This window comes from Puccinia triticina, chromosome 11A (assembly GCF_026914185.1).
Source record: "Puccinia triticina chromosome 11A, complete sequence".
NCBI lineage: Eukaryota > Fungi > Basidiomycota > Pucciniomycetes > Pucciniales > Pucciniaceae > Puccinia > Puccinia triticina.
This window is the reverse complement of record NC_070568.1, coordinates 965,889-984,904: the sequence shown is the minus strand read 5'-3', so window position 1 is coordinate 984,904 and position 19,016 is coordinate 965,889. Positions and strand designations below refer to the sequence as shown.

The 19,016-nt window shown below is 45.3% G+C and overlaps 2 protein-coding genes across 2 annotated transcripts; both read right to left on the bottom strand.

The window, feature by feature from the left end:
* Nucleotides 1-11,422: 11,422 nt before the first annotated feature.
* PtA15_11A97 (uncharacterized protein) lies at nt 11,423-14,558 on the bottom strand (the record flags this gene model as incomplete). The annotated part of the gene is made up of 8 exons (XM_053161673.1): nt 11,423-11,446; nt 11,532-12,208; nt 12,285-12,426; nt 12,496-12,712; nt 12,792-13,528; nt 13,594-13,743; nt 13,816-13,968; nt 14,073-14,558. The coding sequence occupies 8 exons, from the start codon at nt 14,556-14,558 to the stop codon at nt 11,423-11,425; spliced, it is 2,586 nt and encodes an 861-aa protein (XP_053024964.1).
* Nucleotides 14,559-17,127: 2,569 nt separating this feature from the next.
* On the bottom strand, nt 17,128-17,725 carry PtA15_11A96 (uncharacterized protein; the record flags this gene model as incomplete). Its single annotated transcript, XM_053161672.1, has 4 exons — nt 17,128-17,161; nt 17,268-17,300; nt 17,381-17,566; nt 17,673-17,725. The coding sequence occupies 4 exons, from the start codon at nt 17,723-17,725 to the stop codon at nt 17,128-17,130; spliced, it is 306 nt and encodes a 101-aa protein (XP_053024963.1).
* Between the last annotated feature and the right edge of the window lie 1,291 nt (nt 17,726-19,016).

Below are 19,016 nucleotides of genomic sequence, written 5' to 3'. Positions count from 1 at the left end.
CATCAGTTTTAGAACGAGCTTTGGATCCATATTTGATGCCCTCCCGGTGTCGCCATTGATGCCTTGTGCTTTGTCAACTCAAAATTTGGCTTCTTGAAGCCCCTTGTTGCCAACAACATAAATTTGCGCAAACCCGGGGTCGCCTCCAGAAGTTGGCTCTAAGCTTGAAATGAGATGTGTCAAAGCCCCGGGTACCTTAAAAATGTTTAAGCCGTAGGGTCCTTGGATGGATGGGTCAATAGTGGCGCCAAGAGATGTGAAATAAATAGCATTGTTGTACATTCGCGCTAATTGCTGGAACTGAACCAATTCTAATAAAAGCAACTCAATGAGTACTGCTCAAGCATAAGGCCCCGTTTGGCTGCCACGTTATACGTCATAAATGGTCAAATTTATGACGCGCAACCCCTGGGGGTTTAAAAGTTTTGGTGGCAACAGGGGGCAAACTTTGGGTCACGGCGTCATAAATTCAACCATTTATGATGTATAACGCGGCAGCCAAACGGGGCCTAAGGTTTCAATAAATTCTAACCTTCATCTTTCTTGATAAGCAGCTGTCTTAAAACAGGATACTTCTGGGCTGACTTGTCCGCAAATGGGATTGTCACCTTGTTTTTCTGACAGAACATTGTATAACTTGCACATAATTTCAATCAGTCAATGATGATTGCTTCGTCTTTCCAATGAAGTGCAGCGCACCCCGTGCACGTCTTGTTACACAGCCCAAGGCAATGAGGTACACTGTAATCCCAACAGTGGTGCAAAAAATCTTCCCATGTTGGTTTTGTACTATTTGAGACTTTGCCTTTTGATTCAATCATTACCTTGAAGTTGATTGAAGCATAAGTATTCATTGTCGTATGAGATAATGCTTCCATTGCCAATCATACTTACGGTATCGCAAGACTTAGCCGGCCGTGTATGGCTGGTCGCGCTACCAATCTGTTTAGATTCAGATGTTGGGCTCTCAATGAAATCCCAGTCAGGAAAGCCACCTGTGAACATCAAAATCAAGTGGAAATTTGATTGTAAAATGTTATTTTCAGTGTATGTACCTACAATTTGACTGAATGAGGATTTAATGTTTTTTCATGTGCAAAGAACCACTAAAAATTCAGGTTGATGCCAAAAGTTGGTTGCCCCCAATGGTAACACTAATTTAATTTTTTCTTTTTAGAATATGTAAGTAAAACTCAAGAACAACCAGTTGCAACAATGTACTTACAATCAAATGATTCAAAAATAAGTGAGTCCTGCCTTTGGATAGTTTCTAAAGACCCAAGGTTATTTTTGAATAGCTTTGAGACATAGTTCAACGGGAGACATCAACCATTGACAGCTCCGGATAAGGTGATGTTTGGTGATCAACCAGAGTTTATTGCAAAGGTGTGTTTTGGAGAATGGATAGATTACCTCTACGTTACAGCATGAATCAATTACAGCGCCTGCAGCCAACTAAAAATAGGCAGAATTAATATTATTTGCAAGGTGAGAGTGTTCCCGACACCCTTTCATTTGGCGCAGAGCTTCATCAGGGTTGGATTCGCCAAAGACTTCCATGTACGCCGCAACAAAGCCGCTTTGCTGAGCCTTTGAGAAATCCACAATACTCCGTGCCATGTTTTTGCGCTTGTGTTTCAAGAGAGATGGAATGAGAAATTGACGGAAAAGTACTGTGAAGTGAACTGTGTAGTAGGATTTGCTTGGAACACAGATCCAGCTAAGTTGTATGGGAATCCATTGGCCTATGTTGTTGCAATACATTGAGGTAGTGAGAAGATATCCAGACTCAAAGAAACAATAAGTAACATCCAAAATTAATCCACCAGAGTACAAGTTATGGCCATCCTCGCCACAATCAAGAAGCCACTGAGACATCCAATTGGTCTGGAGGTTTATGTGTTTGTGACCACGATTGAAATGAACTCCATACCATTCCTGTAATGTTTTTAGATATGGTAAAATTAACAAATTGAACAGTATACAACAAATAGGCCAAAAACAAGATAATTACAGTTGCCATTGGAATAAATCATGCATTAAAGACCTTTGCAGGTGGGATTACTGATAATGATAATGCAAAAGTTAAAAGTGTCTAAATCATGGCAATGAGAATATGTTCCAAGGTAAATCAAAGAAAAGGGACTAACCTGCTGAGCAGCTCCTCAATTTTACCTTTGCCAGTTGGGGGGGGGGGGGGGGGGGCGGCGGTATAATCACATCCTTCACGATCACAAACTACAACTCCCTTGCAATAGACTCAAACTACTTTCCAGTCGTTGGACTTCACACCATTGCTACTTGTCTTGGTGTACCCAGTGTTTCCAAAATTTTCAATGTCAGCGCTGGGAGAGAGGACAAAAGTGGCCAATCGGTTTGGGTAAAGGGGATAACCCTAGCAGTCCAACCCGCATCCATGGTTGATGAAGGTACTGAATTCATGGTCCATGCCGACGGGATATTGCCAGTTTGGGATGTCTTTGGGCTCTTTATTGACGTTGGTGTTATTCTTAGGGGCAGTGGATGATGGGATGCTATCAGTAGAACAGATGGTGGTGTTATTGGATGTTGCAGAATTTGTGGGAGGCTTGAGTGGAGGGGCTGGCAGGGGTGGGAAGTGGAATACTTGCTGTGAATCATTGCTTGCGGGGCATAGCAGCGGTGTTTCTATGAACTACAAGAATTTCAAGCTTATTGCTTATCTGGATTAGGTTGCTGCTTGAGCGCAGGGTATGTAATCAGAAACTCTATTGAGCCTTGCTGCAGGTGGTAAATCAGCAAATAGCAGCAAAAAAAGTGATTGGACACATTTTGACCAACCAGATGATGGTTGTGTGTGTCTATCTATCTATTTAGCCTTACCTAGGTCTGCAAAGGATATATAGAAGCTTCCCAGAGGTACAATTAAGCTTGGTAATGATCTTTTGAGGGTGATGACGGGACATTGTAAGTTAAGGGAATGTAAATTGTGAGGGCGATGACGGGTAATTTTATTTGTTTGTAGGGCTATGTACAGTTTTACATGCATTGTTACATGCAGTGTAAGACTCAAAAGTTGTAATGAAACCCTTTTGCTGAATGGTGAAGGGTATGATGGAGTTGCAAGCTCTGCCCTTCTGTTATCAGTCAACAAGACCCACCAAGCTCAGCTTGGCAAGTTTTATTAAGTGATAGGTCTGGTCTGTTCAAGATGAAATCTGTTTGACTGGCAACGTGTAAGTGTTTTAATTACTTTGTTATAAGGCTTTGATTGTTGTTGTGAGCCTGAGTCTCTATAGTGACAGCAGGACACAAGAAATGGGGGACAACAGTTTGATTTCTTGGGATAAAGAAAATACAACTGTAAGAGAAAAAGAGAAAGAGAGAGAAAGAAACCAAGCAGGATAAGATAGAAGAGAAGTACTAGGTTATTCTAGTGGGAATGCACGTCCACTGGCAATGCTACTCTTCAGAAGAGTGCTGCTAATCTGTGCTAGAAGTGCTACAGCTTCCTCTCAGGAGGGTATCTGGATTAGATAAGTTTAATCCAGCCACAGTTTTTTAGACTTCTCTCTGGACAGTCAAGGTTCTTAATGGGAAACCTGAGGGACAGCCCTGCAACCTAGATTTTGAGGCAAAGGCCAAGTGATTATAAGGGACAGCCCTGTGATCAAGATAGAGGCAAAGGCCTGTAGAATTGAAGGGACAGCCCTGTGATCAAGATAGAGGCAAAGGCCTGTAGAATTGGAGGGACAGCCCTGTGATCAAGGAGGAGGCAAAGCAAGAAGAAAAGGCAGATCAAGCAAGACACAGAGTTGTACCTCTGAGATAATCAAGGTTCAGTGAAAGAGGTTACTTACTGTCAATATCCTAGGCGCCTGTGACGGTAGGTATACTGGGAGTAGAGTAGGCTCTTTGGTGGTGATCCTGGGGTTATCTGGGTGGTGGTTCTGGTGTGCTGAAGTCTGTAGATCCGCCTCAGGCAAGGGGGATCCTGACTACGAAAATTTTCACAGTTTGCTTATGTAATTTACATATGTACATGTGGTTTGGCGCGCCTGGTAGCGCTGACACGTCACAACTGTGCAAGGGCGCCATAACTCAGTAACTCAGGGAAGGAGTATAGTTACAAGGAATTTATAAGTTGTAACTAGGGTTAAAATTGCATGAGGAAACAGAATATGAAGTCAAAACAAGGTTATCTCTTAAGATGAAAAAGATATAAAGTAATTTATATGTAACAAAGGTAGAACAGGCAGCTTTTAGGTCAGCTGTGATGACTCTAAGGCTGACAGTTGTTATAAGGGTTGATTTATTATTGTAAGGGTTTTAGGATTTGAGTGTGGATGAGTGTTGGGTGACTTGTGAGTTCTGGGTGAGGAACTGGGGAGCAGGCCACTGGGGGTGGAGAGAGCTCCTTTTATAGACAAAAGTGGAGCCCCAAAGGGGCTTGTGGGTCAGGGTTTCAGCTAATCTAGACAACAGGGTGAGGGATTTTAGCTGGTGGGAGTAGATACAAATGATGTCATAACCCCTCAGGGGCGCATGAATGGTGTCAGAATATACAACAGAACATTCTAAACATGCCAGGGGTGCATACATGATGTCAGAATATAAAACAGAGCATTCTAACGCATGCATGAGGTGACAGTAGACTGCATGAGCTGTCATACAGGGGGAATTAGTGTATACACAAAGTCTGAGGCTGCAGAAACAGTGTAAATGATGTCATACTATGTATATAAAGGAGTGTATGTAGTTAATATGTAATGAGTGTAGCCTGACAGGGAGATGTATGTTTGTATCCTGTGATGTGTATATGTGTACTACTGTGAAACTTGGTTTGAGGCAGGTGACAGCTGGGTTACTGGGGCTGGCTGTGTGATAGGTGTCCATGAGGTGTAACTTCCACACTTGAGGGGGTCCAGGGGTACTTCCAGTGGTGACTAGGGGTGAAATTGGCCATTGAATCCATTTCTGGGGTCCATTTGATGGTATACTGAGGCCTAGTATGAGTGATTATGTGGCATAGAAAAAACTTTTTATTTTTCCACTTTTCCGTCTACCACAGCGGCACTGTAAAAGTAAAGTTAACAGGCAGCCAGGCTGTAAATTTTTACAAAATGTGATTTAAAATTTGTAACTTTACATTGTGTGGTATGTACCCAATAAATTGCAAAATTAATTTAATTGGGGCTCATATGCAATTTTACAATGTGCACACTTTGCAATGGGTGGGCATTGTAAAAATCATCCACCCCATTTTTTATATGTTTTCCGCATGGTGCACCTGACAGATGTCAGATGAGGCCCAAGGCCAAATCTACCCCCAGAGCCAAAATCCTCCAGTAGGTTGCCTTGGAGTTGGGTTAGAGACAAACTGAGTTCATATTTAGAACCAGAGCGCCTTCTTTACCCTACCACCCGCTGCCCATGGCCATTGGCTGCTGCCCTCTGCCCAACCAAGCGCCAACCAAGCGCTGGGTTGTTACCAACGGACATCCCAGGCAGGAGTCAATCTGAGTTTTTTTAAGGTTAGGTGTGGATTTTTGCGTGCATGTGCTTAACAAACCTTGAATGCAAGGTTTGCCTAAAGTTTGGCGAGAATTTTAATTTTAAGTTAAGTGCATAACAAAACCGGAAAAATTGGAAAAATTCCAACAGTTCTTCAAAAGACAATAGGGGGGTGCACAATAGGATAAAAATAAAACTTTAGAGCTAATTTTAAGACCTTTATGAACAACTTTTTAAAAAATAAAGATGTTGCTCTGATTCTCAGGGGATACCCAGTCCTGTACACCTTGCCAGATTTTTAAAATTTTGTTGATAAAGACCTTAAAATTGACTCTAAAATTTTACTTTTATCCTATTGTGAACCCCCCTAATAGGGGGGTTCACAATAGGATAAAAATAAAACTTAGTCAATTTTAAGGCCTTTATCAAGTTTTTTTTTTAAATCTGGCAAGTTGTACAGGACTGGTTGTCCCCTGAGAATCAAAGCAAATTCTTCATTTTTTAAAAAGTGGATCATAAAGGCCTCAAAATTAAGTTTTATTTTTATCCTATTGTGAACCCCCTAATATGTCACTGTTTACATAAAATCATGAAGCCAATTTTTTGCTGGGAGATTTCAGCATGCATAAAAAAGTTAAAATTCTAAGTGACATCTCCCAGCCAAAATTGCAGTTTATGATTTTATGTAAAAAAATCTTATGCAATTTTGAATACCATAATTGCACGCAAGTCCCTCCCTGACAGGAGGTCACACTTTGTGTGAGGTGCTTTGCGCCCAAGCTTAACCAAGCCTATCTGGAGGAGAGCCCTTCAGAGTCTCTGTCTCACAGAGAAGTTTGCCCCCAAGTAGCAAATTCCGGTGTGAGAGCTGCTCAGCCTGGCAGACCGTAGTCCTGGCCAGCACCCAATTTTCACGAAATCAATGCCTACACATTTTTCACGCAACATACGGGGTCATGAGTAGCACAGCCTTGTGGCCTGGCTTCTTGCGCAGCCATCCATCTATCCACCCCCCCAGAGCAGTGCTAGACATCCTTTCAAAAAACACAATGAGCTGTTTTCCAAAAGTAAAATTCTTGTTTTTTTCACTCCTGTACACACCAGTATCCAATAAACTTGCTGTATCCTACCTGTACCATGACAAACACATAGTATAGAAGCCACCATAACTGTACATCTTGATAGCAGTGCAATTATTATTCAGTTATGATGACCAAATAACAGCCTCTAGCACAAGTTTATTTGCCCTTGAAGACACCCTCACAATGATAATATGCACATTGGCATGTGTATTTAGCTCTCATGTACTTGCCTTGCATGTACAAATGTACAGTCAATCCAAGAATCTTGGGAAGATAATGTTACAAGCTTTGTAACTTCAAGACCATTTAACTTAATGACATTTTATCTATGTAGGATTGAAGGCAAGATGCAGGCCTTCAATCTGGCACCAGGGCGACCTTATTGGCCCGCAGGAGACAATTTTAGTGTGGTGTCAAAGTTTGACACTAGCCAAATGGTTGGAGGCAGTCCTCAGCGCTCACACCAAATTTCCCTGCTTACTCCCAAGTCCCTCCTTTGGAGGCTTGCGCTTTGCGCAAGGGGCACACCAACCCAGAAGGGAGGACTCAGGGTGTAAATGGGTTGGGCCAACCCAAAACTGACCCGAGACCTGTCGGGTTTTGGGTTGGGTTTGGGCACATTCTTAAAGAAAATGGAATGACCCAAACCCAACCCAGCCCGTCTTGTAAAATTGTTGGGTTGGGTCCGGGCAGCCTATTTCCTAATCGGGTCAGCCTATTTCCTAATCGGGTCAGCCTGCAACCCAGCTATGGCGCCTCCAACAGTCAAGTTGGGGGGTTTTGGCGCCTAATAGGTTGGGTCAACCCAAGACCCAAGCTGACCCAACCCAAAAAAGTATGACATTGGGTTGGGTTTGGGCAGCATATTTTAAAATCTGCCCCGACCCAACCCAACCCGCGCTAAACGTTGGGTTGGGTTCAGGTGCTGTTTTTTGACCCAAACCCAACCTGTTTACACCCTGAGGGAGGACTGACTGTTTGCTTTGCGCCCCTGGCATGCAAGGGATAAGTTTGGTGCCAAACATAGCAACACCTGAGCTCCCAAATAGCTCCTGTGACACCTCAACTCTTGTTGACATCTCACACCCCCTAACATAGGCATGACTATTGGGCGGGCCAGGCTGCCCGCAGGCTAGCCCGAGTTGGGCCGCAATATTATTGAGTGGGTTGGGCCGGGCAAATTTTCCTCAAATAGTCGCCCGGCCCAAACCTGTTTTGCTGCCAGGCTGGGTAGCCCACGGGCTGCCCACAGGCTCCAACAAAAAAATTGAAAAAACATTTTTTTTGATAATTGAGCATGTCATGTAGTTTTTGAGCCTATCAAATACTCCCTTTACTATTATGGAGGGAGTGGCCAGTCATAAACAAAAGAAATCAAAGAAAAAATAACCCTTTCAGTCTTGGCCGCTAGCTTGCTGGCCTTCATCCAATCTTGAGTGAAAATCAATGCCTTGACCGTGTCTTTGCTCAAGCGCATCCGGAAATCATCAAGAACTTGTCCGCCTGTAGAGAAAGCGGACTTGGATCAACACTGCAACCAATCCAATATATGTATTGGATTGTTTTTGGTCCCAATACATTGTATCAGTATGGTATTGGTTGGCTGATCCAATCCAATACGGTGTATCAGGTTGCCAATACAATCCAATACAGTCCAATACATGCATGCATAGTGGGTTGCCAATATAGTCCCATATTCTGTGTATTGGTGGGATCTACACTGTATTGTTTGTTTCAACGTGATACAGTGTATTGTATCTCTTTTTCAATACAATACATGGTATCAAATTTGTATTTATTGAAAAAACAATACAATACACCGTATCAGCCAATACCTGGATTGTATTGGATTGTTTCACCGTTGCTTGGATGCAACTGAGGTCATCTCATCTTGATCTTGTGATTCACTGGTGTTGTCAGTGTTTGCTGCTGGAGTCCTAACGCCTGTATTAATATTATTGGTGACGGACCCGGTTGTAGTATCTTGCAAATCAGATTGAGGAATCACGGTGATATTGTTTTGCTTGGCATCAGAAGCTGCCATGTTGACCAAAGGGTGGCCGGCCGCCAAATGATGTTTGTGAATTGGGAATCCGGGATCGTCGACTTTGATAGTGACCAGTTCTGCCCGGCCAGTCGGTAGTTACTAACTATGTATGGGCATTGCCACCGCACTAGTCACCATTGGGGGGCCTCCCGGGGGAGGACAGGAAGCCCACCGGGCGCCCGTCGGGCAGCCTGCGCCCGCCCTAGGGTTGACGGCGCCATGTTTGGGACAGGGGCGCGCCCAGGGGCGCCTTCCCATTAGGCGGAGCATGGCGCCTTTGGCAGGCGGAGCATGGCGCCTTTGGCAGGCGGCGCCCCGGCGCGCCAGGCGCCACCAAAAAAAAAAAACAGGCTTGATTGTGGTTCAAAGATTGATTTCACATGTATAAAAGGAGAAAAATATGTACAAGGAGATATCAAGACAAATGGAAAATTGTTCAAGGTGCCCAAATTTTGTCTGGGCTCCAGTTGGTTTCAGCAGGGTCTTCTTGGATTCGATCAAGGTTGATTATTTCTTTTTCTTGAGTGGGGTTTTCCCATTTATCAAAATCAAACAGTGTTTCCATGAAAGCGTTCTCCCTCACAGTAACTAGAGCTGTTTGCTCTTCGGTATAAACACCGTTTTCAAATTATTCCAATTCTGTTGTGGCGAGAAATGCATCGTAAATATTCATGTTTCTGTATTTGGATGTAGAGTCTTTTCCGTCTTTTTGTTTTCTTTTTTTTCTGTTGTTGAGTAATGAATCGCCTTGAAGAGGACACTGGCAAGCGCGGCCAGAGGGTACGCATGAAAATCAATTCAAAAATTGTGGGATTCATACATTTTTAAAAGTCATTTTTGGCTTTTCTTGCCAACATTTACCACATTTTGAGGAAAAGTTAGCAGTACATTATTCTCCCTTTAAGCCTACATGTGCCCATCTTTTCAGAATCCATTTATCATGTTTGGTTGTGAGCCAAAGTGGCTTTAAACATTCATACATTTTCATGCGTACCCTCTGGCCGCGCTTGCCAGGGTCCTCCTTGAAGTAGATGAAGCTTGAGTTGAGTCATCATCTTCAACGTGTTTGTAGACATTTGATTGCGAGCTTTAGTTTTAATTGCATTCATCATTAAAAATAGGCCCTCGACTCCGGCAGCGTGAGGAACGATTTCAAGGAGACTGATGGATAGCTTTTTTAAAGCATTTGACTCGGGTGTTTCAGGAACTGTCATCCAGTAATCCAAAGGCTTGTCAACATTGTAATACCAATTGGTAGCATCTTGTAGAGTAAGAGCCTTGCCTTTGCTATTTGTGGGATCTCATGTGTGTCATTGAGAGTTGCATAATGTCCTCCTTGAAATGCGGCGCGAGCCCCGTGGCCACTCCCAGACTCGGAACACTCACTGATAACATTTTTGGAAAATTAGGTTTAAAAGGGCGCGCCACCCCCCTTTTTTCCCAAATGAGGGGCGCCAGGGGCGCGCCCGCAGGGGGCGCGCACTTTGGCGCGCCACTACCTGTGGCGCCGTCAACCCTAGCCCGCCCCCTTATGCCGCGGGTCTGACAGGCCGGACCAACATTGATGGCCCGCACCCGGCCCAAACCTGGGCGGGCTCGGGTGTCCTGTTGGCAAGCCCGCCTGATAGCCATGCCTACCCAAACCCCCACCCACTACCGCCCTCGAGGCTTGGTGAAAGCCAAGTTTTGCTTTAAGAGGATAGCTCTCGCGCGGTGGATGCCGCAGTGGGCCGCAGCATCTCGGGAGCTAAACATGGCAAACTTTTAGCACCGCGGAAAGCCCCCCCACTGGAGTTGCTCTTATACTGAAACAATAATTATGTTTATATATAAAAAAGGCACGTGGGATCAGAAACCAGACAGACACAACCAACCAACCAACCAAAAAAAAAAGATCTAAAAAATGATGGCCAAAGAAAAGGGGACAGGGTGAGAGGCAAGGGGGATCCTACAAAATTCTCGGAGAAATGTAAAAAAGAAAACTGATATTTTTCTTGCTAATTATAAGAAGACAAAAAAAACAAAAAACAAGACAACACACAAAGAAAAGGGTGATCAAGTTAAAAAAAGGGGGGGGGTACGGTTGTTATGAAGATAAACCGGGAGAAGATATCCTTTTGATTTGGTTGCAATATGTGAACCGGGTTGGGGAAGATATCTCACAAGGTTTTACAATCTTGGTAGTAGGTAGGCTGTATGACAAGCTATGATTATCGAGCCTTTTTGTGGATGGATGCAGATGAATTTCATCACAAATAGCGCGAGAAGAGTGATCGGTGAAGGATCGTATATGACTATATATAGATATGTATATATATGTGTGATAGTCACAACGACAGTCAAGAGTCTTCTTTTTTCCTAGTGGATGTTGGTGGGTCGGTTTGATATGGTTTCAAGAATACATGGATCCTTTGGACCTCTTAATTGGACCAAAAAAAATAACGACCAGGTTAGTAGGGTCGACCGCTTCGGCCGAAACAACAATGAGGTGAGGCAGGACCAAGAGAGTCGTAGTAGTAGTAAGAAGTAGTAGTAGCGGAACAGTCGGTAGGCAGAGATGATTGACGAGGAGATGGTGGCCGATCATGGATTGAAGTGGTGTAGGTCGGTTTGTTTGGAGATGAGAAGGATAGGATGAAACGGAGTTGAATATAAGGCTGATGGGGATGGGTGGCCGGGAGGGTACGAGGGGCGCAGACACGATTCCGTCCGAGCGCAAGGTCTCCTTTTCAAGGGCTACAAGGCTAACAAAAACCCCACAGCTCGATCAGGTTCCCATGAATGCCCCCGGGGACAGTTCTCATTGAGTCGCTCGTCGAACCATCTATGAAAAGCAAGAAACATTCTCAGAGAAGTGGTCTTAGGGTGCTAGACTGTGTGAGGGAAAAGAAAAGATGAACGGCACCGACCTCCTTGGCCCATTTAGCCAACTTCTTGGTCTCCGGGCCTCCCACGCGCGTTCTTCCGGTTTTCATGGCTTCCGCAATCCACTGTTGATCGAGCGCGGCTTTGATCTGTCCGCCCGAGAAGATCTCAGCCAAGTCGCCGATGATGCCCAGTGCGCCTTTCAATAGTTCCTCTGTCTGGTCTTGGTCAGTCACCACCACATGGAGGAATGCGCATATCGTCGGCACGTGTGGGAGCAGTAAATCGGTCTTGTTTGCTGACTTGAGACCGGCGATGATTCCAGCATAAGCTTCCAGGATTCCTTCGCGTAGCTGATTGATGTAATCTACGAGGTCGTAGTTCGTCGGATCCGCACGCATCGCTCCAGCTTGTTGTAAGACCCCGATTGTCGTTTCCAAGTACGGGGCAAAGTTGCCACCGACGGCCAATGCGATATCTCCGAAGCAGGACAGGATAGGAGGCTTGACGCTGCGATGGAGAACGGTGCTCTGGAGGTCTTCGAGCAGTAGTTCCATAAAGCCTTGTGCAAATGGTGTTGCCTGTTCACCTAAACCACGACAAATATCACCAACAATACCCACTCCGATACAGCATAGCGGGTACTCTTCATGGGATTTTAGAGCAGCGTTGAGGAATGGTAAGAAAGCAGGGAGGTATGCCAGGAAGTCCGCTTCAAGTGCTAAAGTTGGCAGGGCAAGAGATTTATGTCAAAAATCAACAAGTCGGGGCGTGGTAGGACAAAAAAGAAAACTCACCATAAGTCATTGCACCAACGGCGAGGAAAGCATCATCAAGAATCGGCGACTTGGGCCCGGCACCTTGGATGAGACGTAAGATCAATGTCATGGCTCTATCGGCCATAGGTTTTACCTCGGGACCTAATCTTCGGATCGCATGCTGTGAAAAAAAAAATGTCTGTCAAGCACGATATTAACCTAAACGGCAAGATGATGAACGGTCACATACTGTCAAAACGGCACAGAAGGCGACCTGAAGATCAGCATAGTTGCGTCGATCATCGTCACCAACAAGCTGGGCTTGCATGCCCAATAGGCGTTCGGACCGCTCCATAATGACAACAAGTGCGTTGGAGACAACGGGCAGTGCTTCGGAGGAGGCAAACTTGATTAAAGTGCCAAGAGCCTCGTATGCCGAAGTGCGTGAGGTTGGCTCATCGGCAACACTGGAGGTAAGTAAGTGGCCAGATTGATATCAGTATCAGACCGATCAAAGTTTCGGAGGAGTTTGATCAAACGGCTTACCGATCGGAGAAGGCAATCAATGAGTTGGCGATTCCTTCATAGAATCTGCTCAAAACAGAATTAGGCTTGCTAGGATCACCCAACTGTTCGGCAAGATTCATGAGCCCCCAGCAGCAGTTCCCGACAATACGTGTATTGTCGCCTAAGCCACCCAGCAGGACAGTGATGAGTGGCTCGAGGTGGACGTCGGGCTTGATGGTGCCGATCAGTTGATCGGTCACTCTACCCAACGTCCAGGCGGCGGTATCCTTGACATGGATCGAGGGATCCTGCATCATTTCGATCAGGGTCGGCAGAGCCTGTGATACGAGTGGGTCCAGCATCTTGGGATCTGGCCCGTCAAGGATTGAGCCGAAGGCCATGATGGCTGCATCCCGTTGGTGCCAGTCAGCAGACTTGATGTTGCTTTCCACGAACGGGATCACCGGCGTCACTACTGCATCACCAACGGTTTGGGCGAGTAGGGCGAGCGACGTTCCGGCGGCCATGCTGACGTTCCATTCGTCCTCGTCTGCATCCTCATTCTGCCGGGTTAGGAGCTGGAGCAAGACTGGCAGGATTTCCGGAAGAGCGACCTTAGCAAAGTGCTGGCACTCTCTTTCCGTCGGCTCTGAGTACTCGAGAGCTTCCTCAGCCTCGATCTGTAGTTCGATTTCTTCGTCACACACAGTGGACCAGAATTCGATCGCCTGGAGTACTACCCGTTCATCGGCATGCTTCATTCCTAGCACGGTGAGCTTGAGAGGGTAAAAAAAAAAATCAGATCCAACTCCATGAATGGAAAAAGATGACCGATACGTACTCCGAATAAAGCCCTCTCCATGTAAAATCGCATCTTGTCATAAAACAATTGCATGATCTTGACCAGACATCCAAACGCAGCCACTTGTACGTCAGGTGTTTGCGACTGAGTAGCCTCACAGACGACTTGCATGATGTAGTTCCGTTCACCCTGAAATATTGGACGAAAAAGAGACAAAGGTTGAGAGCTCTGCTCGATTGGAAGAAGCTTGAGGGGACTCACCTCGCGTTCAAAGTTGGCTCGGACGAATTCGAGCGAGTTGTAGAGGGCATTGACTGCTGCAAGCTGGACCTCTGGGCTGGGTTCTTCCTTCCGGGCCCCCGAAACTACGGCTGTCAAAATCTCATTGGACTGGGCAGCCAGGACTTCAGGAAGCTGAGATGGCGTCAAGGCAAAGAAGAGAGAGAGAGAGAAAGCAGGTGAATGATTAATACTCCGGATTCTATCCAAAAAGGAGGTGACGGGGGATGGATACTAACTGTACTCTCACACAGGTATCCGATGGCTTGTAGGGTGGCTTGCCGTAGTGGTACGCCACCCTCGGGATTGTTGATGATTTGAAGCAGCTGGCCGATCAAGCCTGGCCACATACCGAGAGGCAGTTCGACGGCGCCGATGGCGGAGATAGCCTGGCCAGACACTTGACGGACGGCGCGTTGGTCGTCGGCAAGCAGGCGGATGAGGCCGTCCTTGATCTTGAGCCTGAGCTCGTCGGAGATCGACTTCCAGCGCTCGACCAGCTCCTCATTCCGCCCGGCATCTCGAGAGGTCAGCGCATTCTTAAGGGCCAAGCCGGCCGCATTCCGGATATGCGCCGGCTGATCGGCCGAGGTGAGGACGCCGAGGAGCGAGTCGAGGTAGGGAGCGGGATGCTCCCTCGACGCGGTTTCGAGCTGGGTGGTCGCGGTGGTTCGGAGGGTCAGATCGGGCGACAGAGTATTGGCAAGCAGGCTTGCAGCGTCCATGATGCTTGGTTCTAAACCGTCAAGAGAAAGCGAACGAAGATCAATTGAGGATCAGTTTTCCGTAGATAAGGCTCAGCTCTGTCTGGAAGGGAATGCCCTGAGAGGGAGAGAGACAGGATGGAAGGTGGGGAGGGTGGCTGGACAATGTGTATATGGGAAGGACTACGCTGGCGATGGGTGACCTACGTGTGGTTGGGAGTGGGGTGGTGATGGAGTATGGTGAAAATGAAAGGGTGGTGATCGAGGCGAGTGAAGGGAGCTGGGCGAGGCGAGAGAGGGAACACACTCGAAAAAACAGAAAAAAAACGGGAAAAAGCAGGAAAAAACCACCGAAAAAACATCCAAAACCCACCGCGGACAGCGGGCACAGCGCACTGAACCTCAAAGTCTTTCCACTTGGCCGGGCTACCGCTGAATCAAATAGCAACTTACAACAGGACCTAAAAGAGTGCCAACGATTCTTTCCGGATCGCGCAGCCAGCATTGAACCAAAACCAATGACCAGGATGGAGACTTTGCTGGAAAAACATGTTTGAAATCGATTGATTTTGAATAGCTGACTCTAAGGGCTTGATGACTCAATGACTTCTCTTAAGCGGGGGCAGCGATGGAAAGAGCGTCTTGAACCCTCCATGAGGGCACGACCCTGCGATGATGCGTGCCGAGGGACAAGAGAATAAGGCCAGGGACATAGAGGCAAGTCACGTCGACCAAGTAAAAACATCAGGATGATGACTGGGCACCAAAACCTCCAGACTGAATAATACTCATACGGACCTGCTTGACCAATGACGAGGCCTCTAGGAAAGTATAATAGAGATAGGTCAGAGCCATTTTGTATTTTGCACTTCTCAAGGGTCTCTCGTCACTGTCTCGCACTCGCCACTGCCAGCGGTATATTTTCATAATTGAGCTTTGAAATTAGGAGGTTCTGCTCACTCCAGACAAATAAGCAATACTCGGGATATAATGATGCTCGGAAGGACCTTGAATAAGATTGAAAACAGATCAATCAAGTGACTGGGATGAAATTTGTTAAGAAACAACGCTTTCAAAAAAAAAAAAAACACAAGCCAAATTGGAAGAAATTAAAAAAATGAAAGAGGCTAATTTGAAATACAGATATTGGAAACAACCCATGAAAAGGTATCACTTTTCCTTCTTACTGACAGATTTCAACCTGTCTTTGAGAACACGTGTATGAAAGGTGCTTGGTTTTTCACCTTCCTTCCAGAATTCATAAAATACTTCAAATTGTGCTTGATCCCAGTTGAATGTAGAAACATTGATTTGATTTATTGAACTTCAGTGAAAAGGTTTGGAAATGCTTCTTTTTATGGTTTTTATGGTTTTGGTGGTTTCTGGATGATTGTAATCAAGCCACTCTGCCAATTTCCTGTTTCAAGTTTACGAAACCATTTGGATGTGAGTGGATCAACGGATGGCAAGTTTCATTCTTCAATAGATAAGAGCACAGAAATTAGGACTAGATGCTTACATATATTTAAGATGTGGTAACCACTCTTTTAACTTCTGTTCAAATTGTTTTCTTTGTATATCTTTGTCCAGGGAGAAACTTGATTGACCAAGAGAGGAAGAATGGTAAAAAAATTATGCTCAAGATTTTTGGCAGAATGCCAAAGAATGATAGAAACAAGGAAAAAAACCGACTTTTTATAGCCAATTTGTCCTTCCATGAGTTGGTAAAGCTGTGGCAGGCACTTTGAGGCTTCAACATATTCCTGACCATGGTTGTATTCCATTCTAAGATAGAGGGTGAGTGATCATAAATTAGCCATCTCCAATGAAGCTGAATCATACTATTATAGGTGGTCATGTGTTTTGATGAATTGGACCTGGCCCGCTTTTTTCAAGACAAAACAGTAACCCACTGATAGTATTTGGCTGCCATATTGAAAGCGGTGCGGGGTATACCTGTCATGCGGGGTCCAATCGCCAAGAGGACATCATATTTGCTGCAAATAAGGAATTTATTTCAGTTACTTGGCATGCATCCAATGATGTCAAATGAGGGTATGCCTTTTTTGATTGTCAAAAAGGCCACTCACATCTTCTTTGGCTCGCCATCATCCCATTGAACCAATTCAGAAGGTAGGGGAATGTGTATTTCTGGGCCATGAGATGTTATGCTGTATGAATATGGTTGTTATCCAGGACAAATGTTGGCCAAAGAGGATTGGTCAGATACAAATAAGCCTATTAGGATGGTTGCAGAATTTATCAAATAAAGTTGAAACTATCTTCACATCATAGGATTCTTGAGTCCTTTGAGACCGCCGGACATCCTTCTAACGTTGCCTTTTAGATGTGATCCTTTGTTTTCAAGTATGCCATTTTTGATCTTTGACCAAGCCACTAACACCGTTTTACTTTTATCCTTTGGCACTAATTTGAGGGGTTGGGGCTTGTGTTTGTGGTGATTGTGTACATCTGCTTTTTCTCTGCGTATGATAGGTAATGGTTATGATTTATCAAATATGTATTAGCAAATTGGAAGGAGAGGGGATTTGGGATATTCGGTTGATCGGATAATTCAACATAGAAATGCTCACATGATGGAATACTTTTGACCCTCGGCTACTCTGTTTGCATTGATTCATGTTGGATTTCAGAGTGGCATGGATCAAGGTTGGAGAAATTAGCTGATCTTGCTCAAGCATTTTGGGGTTTTCACTGCTGGTTACTTACCCTGTGACTTCAATGAAATCGTCATCGGAAATTCTGGCGGAGGAAAAAGAACATATTTACATAGCACACTAAAATTGAGGAACTTATCTCCACAAGTTTATTTTGACACTTACAGAGGAACCAGCTCCTGCCCAAGACCGTTGGACTTCCTTCCATCCTCTCTGTACATCCGTTGTCCTCTGATCACATGTATGCCTTTTTTGAACTTCGACCAGGCCACTAATGCCTTTTGACTCTTTGAGACTGTTTTGGGGGGTTTAGGATTGTGTTTGAGGCCATTGAGCCCATCTGGCTTTTCTCTGCGTATGATGGGTGTAGGTGTTCATTACTTATCAATTATAGCAGGAGGGCGATTGGATCACAGGGTACTCGGCTCATCGGAGAATTTTTGAAAGAAATGCTCACATGACGGAATACTTAGGAATCTGGGTACCATCGGCTATCCTTGCAATATTCATGCCGTTATCGGCTGCTCTGTTTTCATTGAGTCACGTCGGATTTCACAATGGCATGGATCAAGGTTGAAAAAATCAGCTGATCTTGCTCAAGCATTATGGTGTTTTCACTGATGCTTGCTTACTCTGCCCCTTCCCTGGAATAATCTTTGGAAAGTCTGCCAGCGGAAAAAGTGCAACGCACATCAAAATTGAAGAAATTGTCTTCACAGGTTTATTTTGGCACCTACAGAGGAACCTCCAGCTCGTTCATGCGCTTCCACAGACCTCGACGCAAACATCTTCCATGTGAGAAAGATACTAAGACTAAAATCGTTAGCAGTGCACCGGGATGGAGAAACATTCTCCTCGTGTGCAGTTCAGTGACTCGAGGCTCCGGGACGGGGATAGGACTGGATCAAAGTTACTCTAGGTGCTTGTTGAGGGTGGGCAAGCGAATGGAGTTTCAGCGCGAGGCTCTCATGACACACCCGGCACGCTCGATGTCAAGACTCAACAGGTTCAGGGAGTTTTGTTTGATGCAGACCGGCATCAAGAAGTCTTGGGTACAAAGTTTACATACATATGTCTCAAAAACTGATTGGCCGACGCGTGAAGGACTTGAAGGTACTGAAGGAGTCATCCAGGGCCCGCCCCTTGCAAGAGAGAAGGAACTAGTTTCAGAAATCTACATAAATAAATCTGTATGCAGAAGAAACCCAGACTTTTTATGGTTTTCACACACACACACTTATGGTGTTCAAAGTTGGTTTGCATAATTTTATGCATGCATAAATCATAAAATCATAAAATATTTTTTGGAGGGGATATGACTGTCTGGTTATGTAATGCAAAATTTCCTCACCAAAATATTTTTATGATTTTATGATTTATGCATGCATAAAATTATGCAAACCAACTTTGAACACCATAACTATTGACGCACCCGGAGCAAATCCAAGCTGAACAAAGCCTTTCAAACCCCGCGGGACGCTCTCCGTAGCCCCCCCTCCCCCCAAGTGTAGGCATGATGTGTTAAGTTCGGGGCAAATCAGGAGCATGAATCTGATGCACCGCCAACTACCAGGGGCCCAGGGGGGGGGGGGGGGCAGGCTGTCCCGCAGGCAAAGGAGTTCAGCGCAATACATACAACAGGTGTTTACTGTGAGAAACCAAACGGGCACTAAGGTGACCCAATGCAAATACGGTTAGCTACCGTTGCGTCCGGTTCCGGTCCTCTAAATTGGTGGAGAAGAGAAACCAGAACTTTGCGCGCTGGTGTATACAAAGTGCTGCGGCGCATACAGCTGATGTG